This window comes from Rhamphochromis sp. 'chilingali', assembly GCF_963969265.1.
Source record: "Rhamphochromis sp. 'chilingali' genome assembly, chromosome: 9".
In the NCBI taxonomy this organism is placed as follows: Eukaryota; Metazoa; Chordata; class Actinopteri; order Cichliformes; family Cichlidae; genus Rhamphochromis; species Rhamphochromis sp. 'chilingali'.
This window is the reverse complement of record NC_137936.1, coordinates 4,613,120-4,634,033: the sequence shown is the minus strand read 5'-3', so window position 1 is coordinate 4,634,033 and position 20,914 is coordinate 4,613,120. Positions and strand designations below refer to the sequence as shown.

The window sequence follows — 20,914 nt, the reverse complement described above, 5'->3', positions numbered from 1 at the left end:
CAAGAGGAACTGACGTGATGTGACAAAACATTCTTTCTTTTAGTAAGCTGGCTTTTTCCCTAGTCATGCAAAATGTGAGATTCTGAAGTCTCTTAATGAACACAGCGAGCATCTTACCTTTTATAGAAACCGTGCAGAGGCTGTAGACACAGGAACTGCCAGTAGTCCAAACAAAAAGCTTTGAACTTCAACATTTTGTCAGCCAGTTAAAAAGGCTTAGACTAAAAATGTCATTCTGCATGGAAAAAAAGAACTTGCTTAAAAAGAATGGCTTACATTTAGAGGAACAAAACAAATCATGCACAGTTCAGACTGCATGTCAAAAACACTGACACCCCACATGGTACAATCCCATCTCAGCGTCTGCCTGTGTGTCTCTGGGCCACATGGAGGGGGTTGAACCTGCATCCCTCTGCTGCTGCTGCCTTTGTTAACGCTGAGCGGTCGCCTGCAGTCCTGTGCTATATGTCCAGTTATAAGCTCCTTTTGGTGTGATAGAGATGTCAAAGACCAGACACCGTGGATCTGTCTGGGGTTCCTGAGCAAAAGGTTCACCTTGGCAATCTTATGGTGGATTCAACCTACTCCGTCCCACCATGCTCAATCTTTTCAAGTTAATCAATAGCAGAGATGGTCTCAGTTTCCATCATTGCTGCTCCTCAGAGTTGAGTTACAGCTGCTCCTATTGTCTAAGCAGCCACACTGACAAGGTCTGACTCTGCTGCGCCTCGCTGGGACCAACAAAGCACACAAAGGCCTCCCTCGGCGACCGTATCAATTAGGCTTTATCAGATGCTGCACAGCCTGCACCAGCCCAGCCTGCTCAGGGAGAGGCTAATCAGCAGCAGCACATGGTGCGCAGAGGGGCGAGGCAAGTACCCATGAGGGCCAACCTCAATCACGTTTTGTACACATAAAGCCTGAGCTGGTTGCCAAGACAACTCCAAACACAGGATTTACAGAAAGTAATGGACCCTTGATGTGAATCTTTCTCACTGAATGAAGATGAGAGGTGAGGGTCAATTTCAAGAGTTCTCAGAAGCCTTCCAAGAACAAAAATCCCCAACCAAACAAAACACGCTCCAACATCAAAAACGTCTTATGTACAAATTATTAAAATGATGCCAAAAAAAGAGAACAGACGATTCACGTGCATGAATGAATTAATGACGAATACAGGAACACCGTCACTAGCTTATCATAACGTGTTCTTCCAAGTACAAATCTACAACCTGCAACGGATCATGGTGTTCACATATCACCATTTTTACTCCACAAGTTTTACTTGGAAAAAGAAAAACATACTTTCATAATAATCAAAGAGATGATAAGTGAATCAGTTTTATCGTAACCAGTGTAAACAAGTCCCATGATCACTCTGTTTAATACAGATATCCCTGTTGGATGGGCGGTGTTGCTCTCTGCCATGATGATTCAGCTGTCAGTAGCATCCTGTCAGCCAGGTTTAAGACAATCACTGCTACAGCTTTCAGCTCCATCGGCTCACAGAGCCACAGAGTGGGCTGGGTGGGGAGCCACACGGAACAATACGGCAATTATTCAGCCAGGCAAACAGCTTTGAAGTGAGAACAGACAGCATTTTGTAAAAGGCTGCGAGTCAGAGAAAAGTTTACAGTAATGAACAGTACACTGAAGTATGATGCTGCAAACTCAAAATGCAATCCTATTCTGTGTGTTATGTGGATGAGCCAGTTGTTAAAGGCCTACACTAATAACACTAATGACTTATATGAAGTCTTTGGTAATTATACAGCATTATACTAGAATAGAAGCACCAAGTGAACAAACCGGCCAGCTAAGCTTGACAGAAATGTTAAAGGGGCTCCCAGTGAATTTCTTCCTCTCTTTAATAAAACTGAGAGATTTACAAATGATTAAATAAGAACTTCATGACATCCAGGCTTTGGACAAATGTAACTTTTACACAGATGCCTATGGTGTCATCACCCTCCTGAATTTTGACTGTTTTCAGTGCACTACTGTAAACATAATTTTACATGTTAATTAATAAAATAATATGCACTGAAAGCTTTTTAAAAAATGAAATCCCCTTCATATTGGCTCCCAGTAATTTGGCCCACTGCCTAACATTCACTGACTTGTTCACTTTGCAAAGGTAAACTAAAAGCATTTTGTTAACTTTGCTACCTTACTGTTGAATGTTTTGTGTTACTGCATATTGTTAACCAGCAAGCATGTCCGTGTGAGCCCACAGTGGGCAGGTGTGAGGCTGTGTGGAGCACAGCTCCTATGGGCAAATCCATAACTGGCTTGCCAACAGAATGTGGCACCGATTTTGGGTCCATGTGAGGCTCATGAGCCAATGCAGTTTTGCCTTTATGGGGCCTAATGGGGGAATCCTGTGGGCCCTACACTATTGTGCTTCACAGAACCTCACAGAAAACCCATGTGGGGATAATGCAGGCTACCTCATGTGGGGCCTATAGCAATTTTGCCCATTTGGGTCGTGAAGTGGGAATTTTGTTGGTAGGATTACTCACAGAAAAAACATGTGGTGCCAATGAAGGCAACCTTATAAGGGGTCCACAGCAGTTTTGCCATTTTGAGCCTCAGTGCCAATCTGTGGGCACACCACACTTGCCCTTATTAGACCTGCCCACACAAAATCCAAACAAGAGCCCCTATGGGCTTGCATGAATCTGGTTAAATCATAATCACACATGATCGACTCCTTTAAAAGTTCATTTTTAAAGCCCCTTGCAGCTTCATCTTTGTGGCAGTACCAGCCAATTGGAATATTAAGATACTATCTTCCATCACCATAGTGACAGATATAAAATAGCTTTTCAAAACGCTGAACCTGATGTGTTAGTTTTCAAAAGTCTACAGTCACACTGCAATGTGCTATCTGAAATGCGTGTTTGAATTCAGGCACTAACAACACTGCAGTAAATGTCCCTGTTTTATTCAAGGCCACCAGAGGTCAGGTCATGGACTGAGCCACACACGTTCCTCTCAGCTTATTAAGGAGCAGTGAGGGGGGTGGTGGGTGGGGGTATGGGAGCAGCACATTATTGAGAGGTGTGATGCAGTCAGATGGGAGCTCATCTATCATGTGGTTTCTAGAGCCTGAAGTGTGTAAGCAGACAAAGTGAGATGTCACAATGACCATTCACCTCTCACAAGGCGTAGACAATAGAAATCCCACACCAGCGTTCGTAATTATTCATACATAGTATGTAAAAATACAGACTTCTGTATAACTCATGTTTTTGGATATGTGATGCTAATCTCACAGCCTGACATCTTCTATCAGTGAATATGTTCCAGTAGTGAAGGATAGAAAGTAGATTCTGCTGCATTAGCTTAACTGGTTGCCGCTCTTCCTGAACCCAGCAGAAAGCTGGAGTAAAATGAGCTGGAGGAAAGCATTATGGTAATAACTGCAGATTCCATTTGGCACCTGGGGAAGGACAAGCCCTTCACTCCAGCTGAGCTTCTTTAGTTCACAGGCTTTAGCTGTCTCGGAAACAACAAACCCAACGCTACAACACCAGGTGTACCTCCGGCAGGCCATGAACAACAAGCAATATGGGTATCCTATTCACTGTGTAATGTACATAAAGACTGCCACAATACACTTGAAATTCATGGAAACCACAGAGTAAAACGCACAGTGGCTAATGTCACACTTTTAAAAGGAAATTCTGGTAGTTGTCCACCAAATTTATGATTTCAAAAGCATTCTATGACTAATTTGGTCTGAGGGTTTTTGAAATGACACACTACAAAGTAGTTTCTTTTTTATTTTGTGTCCACAACCAAAAACAATATCATGACTACCTCCAAGAAAAGACAAGTGTGAGGTGTTTTCCCCTTTTACTGACAGGCTTTTCATCCCAGCTTAAAGAGTGACTCTATGCAGCACATCTACCCACTTCTGGACTCAGATGTACTGTATAAACCATAAAATAGCATCCCCCCCACTTTTAATATGCAGTATGTAAAATCTCATTTTCATACCCCTCTCAATTTAAGTTCATAATCCTACAGTGGCCACTATAGGACAAACAGCTGTGGCTGCCATCCATGTGTAGGCTGTCCACTGTTCACTGTTCACTGTTTAATGTGGCTGCGGTGGCAATATGCAGAGTGTCCACATCTATTTGTGAAAATTGAAGTTTGATATGAGACAATGAGCCAGTGAAGCTCATTTCTGACCAAGTAAAGTGATGCTGAGGTGAATTGTTGAGGATAGCTTGAACTTTTCTGTTGGTACGTGCTGCTGTTTTTGCCACTGTTGCAGCTAACAGGCATTAGCGAAACATTGTTGGACTGAATACTAAGTAGGATTTCTTGAATTGCTTAAAGATTGGAAATCATGTTTTGAAGAATCATCCAAACTGAAAGTAAAAATCACTTTTTGTCTTTTACCAATGTGCATAGCAATGCAGCTCAGTTCTGCAAAGCTGATTTCTAATTGAATCTGACAATATTAGAAAGATTGGGGGTTTGTCCTCCAGGTTCTCTTTCCACATGAATAAAAGTATTTTTATTTCAAACTGCAATCCCTGCTGGATAGAACGTCATGGCAACAAAACTCTAAAGCATTAGTTCAAAGTGGCAACCACATGATGCCTACAGAAAAACGAAACATAACAGGAGTAAGACGCTTTATTCAGCACCTCCCCGGCCAGTGAAAAGCTTGTTAGGCTGCTGCTTGATGAGTGCTTTAAGCTCCTCCCCAAGAAATATCATTATTGAAATTCTGTCAACATTACACAGAAGAAGGCTGAGAAAGGCAATGAAGAAAGGCAAAGTCACAGTTTGTCGAATCTGTTGCGCTGCCACTCCAGCAAGAGCTGGGTATTGGAAAAATACAGTAGTTTTTATTTCCTTAAAAAAAGCAAAACAACAACAAAAAAACCTCTGGCAAAAACCCTCTCCTAGCTGTCATACTATTCTGCTCACTCATTTGGCAGAACAGATCCTATTATCTTGTTTATCCTCATGGAAATTTAACGGTTTACCACGTGGTGTACATTTTCTCAGCAAATGCAGGTCTGAGACAGCCAGTGAGAAGTGCTGCGGGTGACTTTAGAGGGAGTCTGAAATTTGCACGATATGATCAAAATACGAGTTTGATGCCTTGTTCCCCCTGCATGAGAGGAAACATCTTTACAGGCATGACTGAGGAAGCATGAGGGGGAAAAGCCACATTTGTGCCATTATCTCAGGGCAGCACCTCAACTCTGACCTGCTCTCCTCGGAGTTCATTAAAGAAGTCATTTGCTGGCATAATAGGATTCCTTATCCGATACAAGGTTTCCTCCCCGTTCACCCGCTGTGCTCGAATGCTGTGATAATTCCTCAAGAAGAACACGCAGCTCTCTCTACAGAGTGATAAACAGTCAACGCTGGCATTATCATTATCTCTACGGTCTGACACCAACAAAGGTGGCCCACGGCGTCCCTGCTCGGCCATAACAGCCCCCGCGAGCCTGTCGGTACCCAGGGGACCGCTGCCTGTGTAATTGCAGCTATTGTGAGGCCAGCTGAGGTCTGAGAAGAAGTGATGAGCAGAAAGATGAGAAGGTTATGTTGTGAAGGCAGATTACCTTCACGCGTGGCTCTCACTAGGCACTGATTGATGGCTATTTGCCTCAGCTTTAGCACAGGATCTGCCACAGGATAAAGCTCTTTTCCTTATGACTTCTAGGACTGACTGAACAAAGCTTTGGATGACACTCTTTCTTGAGTATGGCTTGAAATCCTGATACAATCCATCATATATCACATGCAACGAAGAAAGTTCAGAACTGTCTAAACCACCACACTAAAACATCTCTGGAATAGAAAACATTCAGATTCTATCTAGCACAGAAAGTCTCGTTTGCCTTTATCAATAATGGCTAGGCCAAATATTAAGAGCTTATATCAAATAAAAGTTGTAGCTAGCAAGTAAATCCTGCAGCCGTCGCTTTCGCTTGATGTTGTTTGACATTTCAAGCTCAATAGAAAAGGCTGACTCATTTTGTCCCATTTCCATCCTGACACCAGGGTTAACCCTGTGAGCACTCCGACTGATTGCAGTGAAGATGGGGTTACATGTTTTTATTTCTGCTTTAATGCAATTTCTATAATGTAATTACATTTCCAGCTTATTATTCTAAATCATATTGATTGATATTAGTACCGTGGTTAGCACTGTTGAATCACAACATGAAGGTCTTACTAAGTTTGCATGCTCTCCTCTTGGCGAGTGGGGTTGGGTTAATTAGTGAGTCTAAATTGCTCATAGGTGTGAACGTTAATGGTTCTATAGACAGACTAGCGACCTGTCCAGGGTGTATTCTGCCTCCCACCCCATGCCAACGGAGATAGACTCCAGCACCCCCCAAGAGCCTCAACTGAAGAAGCAGAAAAAGATGGATGGACTTAGTATAATTTATTTTTTTGTATTTGAATTTTATTCACTATTGGTAATATATGAGCATCTCCAACATTGTATAATGGAGACCTGTAAACAGCTGCTGAAGGATAAGCTTAGAAAGTCTCAGCAGCTACAACATCAAATATGAAAGTGAACATATGAATTATAAGAGTTAAAAGTACCAAGACTGATTTCTACAAGCTCTAAATAATAAACTTGAGTGAAACAGAGCTTTTTAAGGTATTTATTTTAGATACTGCAGAGGATTACCCAAAGGCAGACTGCACTATCTGTATTTTTTAGCTATTGTATGGCAGTTTCTTTTTTGGGTGAAGAAAAAGGGAGAAATCCCACAGAGACAAGAGCGAGGGAATTGGCTATGAGCAATATCTAAAGCTGGAAGCCTGACAAAAAGAGTGTCTCTGTGAAGTCAGAGTAGTGTGTTCCTGGTGTGTGGGACCCCCCCTGAGCAGCTCAGTTACCACTCCAGGTGATACATAACACTCAAAGGATGCTTGTATAGTGGTGCTTCAGGATTTCAGAGCTATTAATTAGGAAAATATTGTTTGTGAAACTAAAATGCCACAGAGCATGTGGACCTGGCATCAGTGTAGTAGTTCAACAAGTGAAACATCTCAGAAACAATGCTTTTATCTAACCGTAGATAAAAGCGTGATGGGCTTGTTGGGAAAGAAAACAAAACTTGGTTCCTTGTCGTGAATTGCTGGTTTAGACCACAAGTCACAATGTAACATGTAACTGTATGGAAATGATTCGCTGTCATCTCCCAGAGTCCAAGACACCTTCTTGAAAACTCAACCCTCACCCTGGCTCCTCCAACAGAAAGACCAACACCAAAAAACAGCTCTTCATCTGATGCAATTGAATTGAATGTTTCAAAAGAAATAGCACTTTATTTATTTATTTATTTATTTTTTACCCCAAACAGGTCATAGTTCCTAAAACATGACAGCAGACATTTTATAACAGTAGAAAAAAATATGTAAATAATGAAAATAATTACTGTTACACTCAAACAGAACAGATGACGTGTTAATTACAGCAGAAATACACCAGCTTTTACTACTGAAAGCCAAAATGTCTGCTTTGATAAAAGCCTTTTCAAATTAGCTTCTTATCAATGCTTCATTATCTTTTGTATTCAATATCAACATGGTTATCAAGCGACAACTAAATGCTAAATTAATGTACTGGAGAGCAGAGTCTGATGTTTGACGGTGAATGTTTACTGGCCAAATAAAGTATAATTAAAATACACAGCTCCTAGTCTATATTAGGATCAGTTTGCCATAATTAAATGATCAGACTGTTTTCACCCCCATCTTTCAGGCACAAATAATACAAATATATCAAAACATAAATTACGCTACATGTTTGAAAACTGGAAATCTGACTGAATGTATTTTCCAAACGCTTCAGGAGGAAACTGGCTAATCTCACTTGTTGTTTGGCCAACTGTGTCCTGAAGCTCTGTGTGTTTGCTACCTTTTATGCCTTTGGGTGTCTAGCTCCGGGATTACACAACTTTGGTTTAGCACCACAAATAAATATACTGGGAAGATGCAACCTTTAAAGATCTAACTCTGCACTCCTCAAGACTCTCTTTTAATCAGTAAGTGGAGCAGATAACACTGTTAATGCCCGAGGCAGTCCTCAGTCAGCATTAGGGAGCATCTGTGGCTCTCTCCCAGACTGTCCTTATCTCCATCGACCGCTGCAGCTTCCCAGTCCTCTGGACTGGGGATTAATATGCTCTCGGGTGAACATTAGCAAAGCCTTAGAGCTGTGCTCCACCTAGTGGATTCCTGCCCTAAAGACTTACACTGGTGGGTAAACATCAACAGAGGTGTCCTCACACATGCTAGTGTGTTTCACCTCATGTGAGCTTACTTCACTGAGATGTGGCTGCTAAAAATCACAGACAGACTGTTTCCTCATGAGAATGCGCCTTGCTTGAATGATGGCATTAACTCATAATTATACTGTAATTAAGAGTAAGTGACACATGAGCAGTACAATCATTGGATACAGGGTGGTTAAATATACAGTGTTATTGCGTTTTTTGGGGTCAAACCTTGCATGACTATACATGTTATAGCCCTTGTTTCCGTTTCTATTAATTAAAAGTGTGTACCTTTTGTTTGTGTACAGCAGTGCAGTAGTTAAGTAGTCATTACAGTCGCCTAATAACAAGAAGGTTCTGGGCTCAAATGTTTTCCCTCTTATTGCATGAATTCTCGTAGACTTCGTCCTACAGTGCAAAGACATCCATGTTCGGGTAATGCACAACGCTAAATTGGCCAGGTGTGACAGTGAGCATGAATACTTGTCTGTCTGCGTTAGCCCTGTGATGGACTGGTGGGCGGCCAGTGGTCCAGTGTGTCCCCTGCATCTCGCCCTGTGGCAGCAGGGATATGCTTCATTCTCCTGAAACCCTGAACTGAACAAGCTGTTAAGAAAAGTCTTGTCCAGTAGAGCACAATGTTCATATTGTTCAATATCAAGTAAAAAGATGATCTAAACATAATGATAAAGATCTCAAGATGTTTCGATTTTGCTTAGAAAATTCAAAATGTTACTTTTTTATAATCAGCAAAGTAAAAAATAAATAAAACATTTCCATGCTTCAACATATTAAAGGATAATTCTGTTATTTCTCAGGTTGATTTATCCCTGTGCTAACTTTTCACTCTTCAACTCTCTTAGCTATTTGGGAAAATTAGGAGTTGCACAAAACAAACATAGAAAAAACAACACAGAACAGTGTATATTGGGACAACAAGGACAAAGCCCCCGTGGTTTAAAAAATGTTTTTGAGTCTAACTAAAAATAAACACAGGAATTAGACACCTTGTCGAGCCATTTGCTCACTGCATTAGGGATCTCCATCTGGGGATATTTGCCTCATGATCTAATCACCGCACATATCCATCCATGCATGACAGTTTGTTTACATGTGAGAATGACTTTCTGGAGAATTAATGACTGTAGGTAATGGTCAATTACCATGTGGAGCATTTTGAGGCCGGTCATAGGTCATTTCAGTTTAATGGATGACTGTGTTTATTTGGAGACAGAAGTAAGAAGACAACAGGATGCCTCGAAACACAGTGTAGATCAGTATAGTGCTCACAGTCTGGGAAGAGAAAGAACAACTTGTACAAAAAAGTGATGCTGTGGCTGAACTTGCTATTGCACTTCATGCACAAGGACGAAAAGAAAAACTCAGACTGTAACACTGGAATATAACCACACTTGGTATTGGCTCTCACTGCTGTATCATATCACTTCCTGTTGTGGTCTACATATGCCTTATCAAAGCACACCTTCTTCTGCAGGGGTGCACATAAGTGGTGCGGACCACTTATGTGCACTTAGGTGCGCATTCGCTGTCAAAATAAAAGACGCGCACCAGATAAAAAATTGCAATGCGCGTTCGCGTACATATAAGGGCAGTGTTTTTGTCCGCTAGAGTGGGATTTTCACAGCATATTCTGCACCACATCTCTGTGCGTTCATCATTTGTTTGAAGCCAGCTCACCTCCTGCAACCACTTTTCCAAGAATGCGCGCTTCTTTTGCTGTTCGGTCTCCTTCTGACATTTCTTTGGAGGTGGAGGAACACCAAAGTAATTTCTTAAAGGAATTTGCTTCTTCGACATCTTTAAGAGTTCTAAAAAAATGTCTGTCCTCCTCCAGAAAATCGTATGTACGCAAACGCACGTAAACAAAGAAAGTAGGAGTGACCCCAGCTTTCTTTTCAGGACTGCAGCCAGGCTGACAGAGTCAAAGCCCTGTTGAGCTTTAGATTTAAACACTAATGACTGCGTGAATTTCTTCAGAAATAACATTTCAAACATTAGAGAAAAAAATATTCACAGCATTCCCACACAAGTGTCACTATGTACATCAACTGTTTCTCTCCTATCAATCTTTATGAATTAACGTCTAAATTTTCTCCCTTTAAACCCTCGAAATGTTTTTAGAACCCGTTCCTACCAGACTGCTCAAAGAAGGATCTCTATTAACTAATCCTTCAATTTTAAATATAATAAAAGACTATGTAACACAGGCTTTAAAGGTGGCAGTAAGTAAGTAACCATAACTTAGCTCCTTATTTCAGCTGCTCTCTTTAGGGGTTGCAGTGGTGCGTTACCTACCTCCATGTCCCCTATCCCTAGCATCCTCCTCTGTCACACCAACTCTCTACGTATCCCTGTACGTACCACCCTGCCCTAAACCCATAATACAGAAATGTATGAATTTACATTAGTAATAAAAACCAAAGAAAAGTAAAAATGAAGTTAGTTAAAAACAGTCACGTAATATGTGTGTAAGAAAGGAGTACAAACTTCATTAATAAATAGTATGTACACTGTGCATGAAGATATAATACAAAATATGTTTGGGATCTCAAAATAAAGACTTGTTATGCAGCTTTATAGAGAATGGTAGTAAAAAAAGTGCAGAAACAGCACTGGTGAAGGTTATGAATGATCTTCTTAGACTCATCTTTGTGCTTGTCTTGGTCGACTTTAGTGCGGATGATCTGATATCGTCGTGTCGGTGTTGTTCCCACATCATCATAATAAATGTTGTTCCAGGTTCAACATTGCACGTGACCAATCAGAATGTTGTGATGTCATACTTTTGCAAGCCAAGTGATTCATTCATTTATGAAATTCCAGTGTTGCAAGGACAATATGTATAATGCTTACCGTTTATCAAAGAACAGTATCCTGAAATGCAAAGAACTCAAACTGCTGGATCGGCAGACAGAGGCAAGTTTTTTTTTCCCGAAGTCGCAAAAGTATGACGTCTTAACAATGTGATTGGTCACTTGCAATGTTGAACCTGGAACAACATTTATTATGATGATGTGGGAACAACACAACCACGATGATATCAGATCGCAGCATTCCACTGCTGACCACAACATTTCAGTACAGAGATTAGGACACAGTTGGTGATGAAGACAATGGGGAGTCTTTATCACACATGAAATCACACATGTCACAGAGTTTTACACTGGGACCACTAGCATTTACAATATATGCTTCTTTCACAGGAGCTTTTGTGTTGTGTTTAAGTGTTTCCTATCTAACATTCACACTCTGTTTTAGTTTTTTGTTTTTTGCGTCTGTCCTGTGTGCACACCTGTGTGGATGAATGCACTTGTATGTTTAAAAGGTTTCTTCATGTAACGATCTGCTAGAGGGTGCAGGGAGCCACAGCCCCGTCCCCCAGGGAATGAAGCAGGCATGGAGGAGATCCAGGCCCCAGAGTACGAGAGCCCAAGGAGGACCACCGGAGGGGCATCCATGCCATCCTCCTGGGAAGAGCTGAGGAGAGCCCCAGACGAGGGGTCACCCAGCAGCCACGGAGCAGAAGCCAGAGGGGGCTGCAGTGGCGTGCCCGCGGGCTCTGCCGGCAGCCAGCTGTGCCAGAGTGAACCGAGCCGCAGGCCCAGAGGCCAGAGGCCTGAGGACCCCCCACCCCCCCGGAGGAGGCCCAACCGAGCCAAGGGTACCTGGCACCGCCAAGCAGCCACTGGGAGTGAGCCGGTACATACCTGAGCGCCCAGCCCAGACACCAGTTTATTCTCCACCTCTCCTATGTCTCACCCCCACCTGCAGAGTGAACTTCTGCAAGCATGTAACACCTCCCTACCAGTTGAAGCATCCCAGAGCTCCACGCCCCTCACGGGTTTAAATTTCTCTTTTACTATGGATTTAATTTGTTGATATTCTAGAAATCTTTTCTTGTTGATCATATATTGTATAACTACTCTGTCGGAATAAAGTCTGTTCCTTCTAATATATGTTCCAAGTATTTCATTCCTTTACAATTTTCCAATCTGGAAAATTAATCATGTTATTGTTTTGTAATATGTCAGGGTTATTCCAGATAGGTGTACACCACATTCCAAATTATTATGCAAATTGTGTTTAAGTGTCATAAAGATTAAATAAGTTGTTTTTCATTCAAAACCATGGATGGAATTGTGTCTCATGACTCTTTGTATCACTGAAATCAATCTCGGACACCTATGATCACTAGTTTGCCAGGTGAGCCCAATTAAAGGAAAAACTACTAAAGAAGAATGTTTCACATTATTAAGCTGACCACCATTTTCAAGCAATATAGGAAAGAAAAATGATCTCTCTGCTGCTGAAAAGCGTGAAATAGTTGAATGCCTTGGACATGCAATGAAAACCTCAGGTATTTCACGAAAATTTAAGCGTGATCACCATAATGTTAAGAGATTTGTGGCTGAGCACACACGTGTTCGTGCAGATAAAGGCACAATGATGAAGGTTTCTGCCAGACAAATACATCAGATTAAGAGAGGAGCTGCTAAAAGGCTATAACAAAGCAGCAAACAGATATTTGAAGCTGCTGGTGCCTCTGGAGCCCTGCGAACATCAAGGTGTATATCCTTCAGGGACTTGCAGTTGTGCATAAACCCTCTATTCGGCCACCCCTAACAAGCAGAAACAGCTGCAGTGGGCCCAGAACTACATGAAGACTAATTTTCAAACAGTCTTGTTAACTGATGAGTGCAGTGCAACCCTGAATGGTCCAGATGGATGCAGTGGAGTCAGGTTTTGAGTCACGGGGAGAGAGCTGGTCGTCCCCTTTAGGGTTCCTGAAGGTGTGGAAAGTACCATCTGAAAGATGTAATTGTGGGAAAAATCTATTTCCTGCTGGTGAGAATAGTGGAGTATGTGGAGTTTCTGACTGACCACGTTCTTTCATTGGTAGAAAGAGAAGAACTGTGCCTTCTGCAACACAACTATCTTCATGCAAGACAATGCACCATCTCATGCTACAAGGAATACCTCTACATCATTGGAGTTCACATCCAAACAGCAGCTCTGGGAGGGTATTCTGACATCCTGCAAAGACATTTAAGTAGAAACCTTCCAAAAACTTAAAAGTTCCATGGATGCAAGAATTGTAAAACTGCTATCAAATAAGGGGTCCTATGTTAATATATAACTTGGATTGAAATAGCTTTTGATTTCAGTGAAATTGATCTACTAATGCTGCAAATTCAACAAATGACCATTTTCAATTCTCTACAACCTATAAAATCTTTTGAAACTGTGTGTGCGTAATAATTTGGAACAGTGCATTTTAAGTTTTTTATTTTTGAAAAACATACTGTTTTCATTGGGAGTTTTGTTCAGTAACATTTGAATTGTACTCTATTGGTAGATGACTCGAAAATTATGCCGAATGTCATTTGAATCGTCTATTTAGGAAAAACCGAGAAAAATATCATTTGCATAATAATTTGGAATGCGGTGTACGTTTGCATGGGATTAATGAAGACTCCGTAATTTTTAGAAACTCCCACCATGCTGTCAGAGGAGAGCTGATGTTAGTGCTTTTAAAGCATTCATGTCGTTTGATGTTTAAGCTGATAAATGGTAGGTCTGAAATCTCTAGATTATTGCATAGTGCCTGTTCTACATCTGACCAAGGCTCATCTAAGCGTGTATGTTTTAACCATCCTGAGATGAACTGAAGCCTGCTGGCTAAGAAGTATTGTTGAACGTTAGGCAGATCTAGTCCATTTTCACCCTGTTTAATACATCAGAGAGTAACGGGGTTCAGTATCCAGTCCAAGGCAGACTGTAACTGCCAGGGATCAAACCACCATCCTTCCAATTAGTGCCGAACCGCTCTTCCTCCTGAGCTACAGCCACCCCAGGTGGGTCAAAGGTTGCAATAACTGCTTTGACAAGTAGCTCAAGTAGAATGGAAAAAACTCTATATAAGAACCACTTCATTTACAATTTACCAAGTAAAATGTTTTAAAAAAATACTTCATACATTTTCAGTGCTACGCAAATGATACCCAAGTTTATTTACCCACAAAGCCAGAGAACTAGTTAAACTACAGGCATGTCTCAGAGACATAAAGGCCAGAATGAGCTCTAATTTCCTACTTTTAAATTGAACCAAAAATGATACTCTTTCATTCTGCCCTAAAAATCTTTGAACATGGTGTTTAACATTCTAACTTGCTGTGGATAACATTACTTTGACTTCCAGTAACACTGTGAAAAATCTTAGAGTCATTCAACCAAACATTACCAGTTCAGCCCTGGAAGACTGATGAGTAGGTGCCAAGCAGGACGACAGCCAAAGACAGATGGAAGGTCCCACACACTGTTCCTGGAGGGCTGCACTGAGCGATGCTAACTTTTTGGACTGTCCATGAGCCACATCTACAGAGCTGGAGAAGAGTCTCTTTGTTGTTCTTCAGCTTGTCCTCTTTATGGTGAGTGATCACATGATTAGTTCTTTTTTTGTAGATTTTTGCAGACCTTTTGTGGTATCTAAATTTAAAGTTGCACGTGCCTCCTAAGCCTTTGGCACCAAGCATCAGCCAAGTCGAGCACAGTGATGCAGTGGTTCACACTCTGCCTTACAGCAAGAGGTTTCTGGTTTTGAGCTGAATGAGACCTTTCTCTGTAGAGTTTTTACAGCTTCCCGTGCCACACAGTTGCTTAAAGTACATAGAACTAAGTACTAAATGTGGCTAAAGGGAGTTGATATTTTGAAATACTCTTTTCTGTTAATTAAGGTCGTTGTCATGTCACGTTGACAGCTTGGGGGACTTGGGCAATAATTTTTAAAAGAAAACTTAAGATTTTCTTTTTTTTTCTATTTTAAATGGAAAATGAGGGAGTAAAAATGTGATATAGAAATTAACAATGAATTCATAGCATCATCTATAGATTTATATTACAATATTAATGTATGTTTGCCATAAAATGCGATGTTAGAACTGGAATTCTCTACAGGCATTCCAGGGTGTCTCAGCATGTCATTTGAGATTCACTGCTAAGGCTGCTATATCAGGCTGCAGATCACATCATTTTTATCGATTTGGATGAAAATGAGCTGTGAAATTGTGTTCCGAGCAGAGATAAAGTAACCATCTGGCGTGACTCGCTGCGTTTTTGTTGCCTCAGGCAGGTAGAACTGGGGCCTCGGTCTTTGAAGTATTTGTGTGTGGCAAGTGTGTCAGTGCATTGCCACAAACAAGATGAAAGGTGAAGCAAAATGTCAGCAGTGCCTGTATTCACACTGTCATTAGTTTAATACTGTACTGTACTTGTTAAATCTTAAAAGCGTGACACTTAAAAAAAAAAGACATATAATGGATTAGATCAAGTTTATTACAGTAAGATTCATGCTAAGAGGTTTTTAGTTAAATATATATCGAAAAACTCATCAATTTGTACTATTTAATTATTGCCTTTTAAAGACTGCTCAGAATGACCTTTGAATGGTTACTTTTCTCACAAATTTCTTCTCAGCATGGTCAGCATGATGGGTGCAGCATTGATCTTGTTTTACTAATCTATATTGTACCAAGAACCACTTGGCAGTTATCAGATGTTATCAGTCTAGCCCAGAAAATGTCAAGTTCTTTATAAGTCCTCTTTCAGAAACCAACAAATGCTCCGATAACATTGCCTTCCCATATTTATTTTACATAGAGTTCAGATAGAACATACATGTCAGCTGCTAGAAATCTGTGAGAATCAAGCCTTGTGTGGTGGAACTTCTAATGGACTTTTTGGAGTTAACGCTGGTATTTATAAAGATTTCTATATTTGCAAGAGGAGCACAAATGGTCAGATCTGATGAAGCCTTAGGGAGTGACGACCGGCTTTGTCATGAGTGTTTTGTCATTAGAATGCAAAAGCTTGCAAAAGGCAGAGTGCAAAGGTATACTATCGTCCTTATTTGAAAGGTAAAGTTAAAAGGCCAACATTAAGATTTATATTTCAACATGTTATTCATTGATATTCCATCTGAGTGTACACTAATATTATCAAAAGTTTTCACTCATCTACCTTCACACTAATCTGAACCTGAGTGGCCTCCTATGCTTAATCCATAGGGTTTAACATGATTCTGGCCCGCACTTTGCAGCTATAATGGCTTCAGCTCTTCTGGGGAAGCTTTCCACGAGGTTTAGAAGTGTGTTTATAGGAATATGAATGCCTGTCTTGTCATCTCTGCTCTCATTTATTCCAAATGTGTTCTATTTAGTTGTCAAGTTCTTCCACACTAAAGACATCATCCATGTCTTTATGGACCTTACTTTGTGCACTAGTGGGCAGAGATGTTGGAACAGAAAGGGCCCATCCCAAAATTGTTCCCACAAAAGTTGGGAGCATGAATTATTCCATAATGTCTTGGTGTGCTGAAGCATTAAGAGCTCATTTCACTGGAACTGAGGGTCGAAGCCCAACTCCTGAAAAACAACCCCACACCATAATAACCCCCCGTCTTTTTTACTTGGGGCAATGCAGTCAGAAGAGTGACGTTCTCCTGGAAAGTGCCAAGGAGACATCAGAGCAGAGTCATCCCTGAATGAGTGACTGTTGTTCCCAATCACTTCCACTTTGTTATAATACAGCTGACTAGGGCTGGGCCATATTATACCGTTCACGGTAATACCGGTATAATGTTAGGCAACGATAGGAAAATGAAATATCGCGATAGAATATGAGTAAAACGCGCATGCGCAGTGCCTTTGTTTTCATACGCACATGGCCGATTGTTGAGTGAAACAGATGAACCAGAATTGGTTTGTAAAAATGGTGCAACTTCAGTGATGTGGAACTGGTTTGGTGTTTGTCCGTCAGATACACGACAAAGCACATTTTTTTGCAGAACATGCAAGCGGCCGTCGTTATTGTCGTATTTGTCGGACTAAGATGCTCTTAAATCTGGGAGTAATCTGGGTCCTAAAATCCGTATACTTCAGGTCAAACAACACTGCAGCATCACTTAGAGTTAAAAACTGTCTAAATTCTTTCATCTTTAATAAAACGATCAGCATTGCTGCTTTACCAGGTGTAACTATAAAGTTTAACTTCCAGGCATCCATGAAAACAAAAGTTATTACATTTAACGGAGTTAGAAGTTAGCAGGAAGCTAGCGGAAGTTAGCTCGCTAGTTTCGCTAGTTACCTAAGCATGATATAGCATGTTCTGACTGAGAGATTTCTGAAAAAATTCAAACGTACAGCTCTGCTATCACTTCCAACATAAATGAAGATAGGAAACTAAACAGCAGTGATGTTTGTAGGGTTACTGAAGTTGGGCTAGCTGGTATATAATGATGTGCTACGTGATAGCTAGCGACACAGCTATGTTAGCATAACATAAACAGTGAAGCTGGAGGACGAACACTAACACTTTTCCACTTATAAAAGTTAACGTGAAGGTTCCTGATAGTTAGAGACAAATGCAATCGCACGGCAGGATGCTGTAAACGGACCAAACTTCGGTCAGGAGAACAACTGAGATAATCCATCCACAATACGAGGGTAGTCATTAATATACTGCAACAACATGGGAATAGAGCAGCTGCCAGAGAATTCAACATTAATGAATCAATGGTACAGAAGTGGAGGAAGCAAGAAGAATGAGTTTAATAAAGTTTGATTTATCTGACTGCTTTGTTTCGCTTAATGTGCCTTATAATCCCGTGCACCTTATGGTCCAAAAAATACGTACTGCACACTGCAGTTTAATGTTGCAAAGCACCTCTTTTTAACTTCAGTGGATATTATATATGGTTATGCTCAGGATATGTCAGCCCATTTCTACTGGAAATGCCTTTTGGTTAAACTTTCAGCAAGGAATTAGCATTTGCACTGTTACATTTTTATAAAGCTTTAATGTACATAAAAACCAGCTTCTTATTTAAGTGAAAATAAATGGAAGGTTGTCTTTTTGCGCTAGTAATGTTGTGGAGTTGTATTTTGTCTCGCATCAATTATATCGTCAGTTATATCGTTATCGCAAATTTTCAAATATATATCGTGATAAATGTTTTTGGCCATATCGCCCTGCTCTACAGCTGACTTTGGAATATTTAGTAGCGAGGAAGTTTTACGACTGGACTTGTTGCGCAGGTGGCATCCTATCACAGTACAACACTGGAAATCAGTGAGCTCCTGAGAGCGATCTGTTTTTTCATTAATGTTCCTGATTGCTCAGGATCACACATCATGAAGACTAGCATGAAGTCCTCTTAACATCTTTTCTGTTACTTAAGTCATTCAAAACTGAAAAATGTTTATTGTCATTGTAAAAGAAATATACAATGAAATTACGTTGCACTTGAGAGCTGTACTCAATAAATTTAAAAAAATTAAAAAAACTATTAGTGTTTATTATTTAAGAAACCGGGATCCTTAATTTTGCAAATTACCAATGCTATAAATAGACACAATAGCTTTGTTTGAGGATGACTTTAAACTGACACACTAACCATTTTTTCAGTGGTGGTACATTTATTTTTTTAAAAGGGAAATAATGGAAAAAAATGATGGGTGCAGCATTGATCTTGTAAAAGACTTCCTGATTAAACGATGGCAGCTGTTTGCCATAAAAGCTCAGCAACGGTTGTTATTTGGTGCAATTATGTTATGCAATCGTTTATGTCTGCAAGTCAAGTTCATGGATACTTTTCCACATTGATTTTAAACAGTGTTATACAAAGGTGCAGGAAAAAAGGGTAAAAAGAATTATTGACCATATTTTATGCTGTTGAAAGAGACTCAATAAACTGATCTGATGGACTCTCTAAAGCTGGTGTTGGACAGGCAGATGTTATCTTAGTTAAGAACCCCCCCCATTCCACTCCATGACGTACTGGGCAGTCCCAGGAGCATTTACAGTGAAAGACTGAGATTACACAAATGTACCACTGAATGATCATTCCTGCCTGTGGCCATCTCTCTGTCCAAATCCTCCATCTAGAGCATAAGTACACACTGCAGTAGTTGCACACCGTTAATACTGGCACATTAGAGAAAAGAGCAAAGCCAGTTTGATAAGAAGGTACCTGAATTTCAACTTTATCTACATGCAGTTTTGTGTAATATGTTGGGATATTTGTATATTAGAGCTATTTGGACAGGAGTAAGCGATGAGGTAAAATGTTGTAGAACCACAAAGTTTGTCTAAAGACCTCTACACATTGGTTCAGCATGTGTGAAAGTTCATTGCAAGTCTACATAGATCACACAGGTCAATGAAAGGATATCTACCGGTTAGTAGACTGGTTCCTGCTGGTTAGTAGACATAGGCCATGCCAGCAGTCACACTGATAATTGAACGATTTCTCTTAATACTAAATGTTCCACAGTAAGAAAAACAGCAGCTAGAGGCTTTAGCTCTCAGAGCCCTCTCCTGTGGAACCAGCTCTGAGTTTGAGTTGAGGATGCAGACACTCTCTCCTCCACAAAATTGTGTTAAGACTCAATCTTAAGAAACGTATAAGACTGCAGTTTGATTAGGTGGCCTTAAACAGTCCTGTAGTTATATAACTCTATGCCAAGACTGCTGGAGGACCTCTGCACTGGACTACAAACATGCTCAGGGTGAGACTCGCAGCTATCTCATTTCCCCCGTGCCCCCATGTTCCAGCGCCCCTGCCCTAATTTGGATAAAATTAAGAAAATCGATGTATGCTGCGGGATATGTGTTACGCTCAGTTCCTCTCTTCTATCAGCTTTTGTTCTCCATTTTTTGTTGTTAAATATTATTCATTGGTTGGCTTCTTGTGGCTCCTGTCAAGAAGCCTGTGCCAAGTGCAGCTTGTGTCTTTCTGCAAATATCTCTTTATGTGGATCTGTAGCTACTGATGCTCTGCTTGCTCAATGTTAAATATCTGTTATTTCTAAAATTTCTTTCTTTTTCTTTCTGCTTTAAACCTCCACAACTAATTCTGCTTCTTTTAGTGCTAATGGAGACTTTATCCTCTCCACTGTGCCAAGTGCTGCTTCTCTCTGTAACACTACAAAGTCTTAACCCCAAAATGTAAAGTGCCCCAAAATGACTCATGTTATGGTTTGCTATAAAAGCTAAATTGGGATTGAACTGAATTAAATTGACCTTAACCACCAATTTATTACTGTAATCTGTAATAACGACAAAGGTCCTCTATTTAAAACTAAATACTAATGATTCCCTCGAGCTGAAAGGGCTGCTTTTGAGCCTAAAGCTATCATAACAAAATGACCATAAAAGGCATAAAAGGCATAGATCTCCTGCCTGTGCGTTGCATTCATATCAGAGGACTGGTTTGTTTAACTCACCTGAAAGAAAAAGTTTCAGTGCTTCACTGCAGACAATGAATGCTGTCTTCGCAGTCTAACTGTCTAACACAGTGGCTCCCAATTTTTTTTCTAGGCCCCCATTTGTTTTGCAAGAAAATCTTTCTGTAAACGTGTATTTTTTTTTTTTTACTGTAAGAATATTCAACATTGCTATCAATACATTTTTCAAAAAATCCCTCTCTGTGCAAAATGGGTTTAAAAAACATAAACAACTGTCGGATACTGTTTGTCTGTGATTTGGACAGCCCGGCGCGTGCTCCCGACGCAGGAGAAACAAATTCTGTCTGGGATACCCACCTTGGCTCCACCGTT

General features: G+C 40.5%; 1 protein-coding gene across 8 annotated transcripts in view; it reads right to left on the bottom strand.

Annotated features, from left to right (window-relative positions):
• Positions 1-20,914, bottom strand: part of iqsec1b (IQ motif and Sec7 domain ArfGEF 1b) — a 235,928-nt gene that overhangs the window by 70,836 nt on the left and 144,178 nt on the right. The window contains exons 1-2 of one of the 8 annotated variants that reach the window (XM_080890613.1): positions 334-702; positions 118-257 (exon numbers count right to left, since the gene is read on the bottom strand). The exons of 6 other annotated variants lie outside the window; for them this stretch is intronic. In XM_080890613.1, the coding sequence (XP_080746739.1) occupies positions 118-194 (77 nt within the window). In that variant the 5' untranslated portion in view covers positions 195-257; positions 334-702. Of the gene's footprint in view, positions 1-117; positions 703-20,914 lie in introns of those variants that run through there. One more of the 8 variants, XM_080890612.1, reaches the window with a different exon arrangement.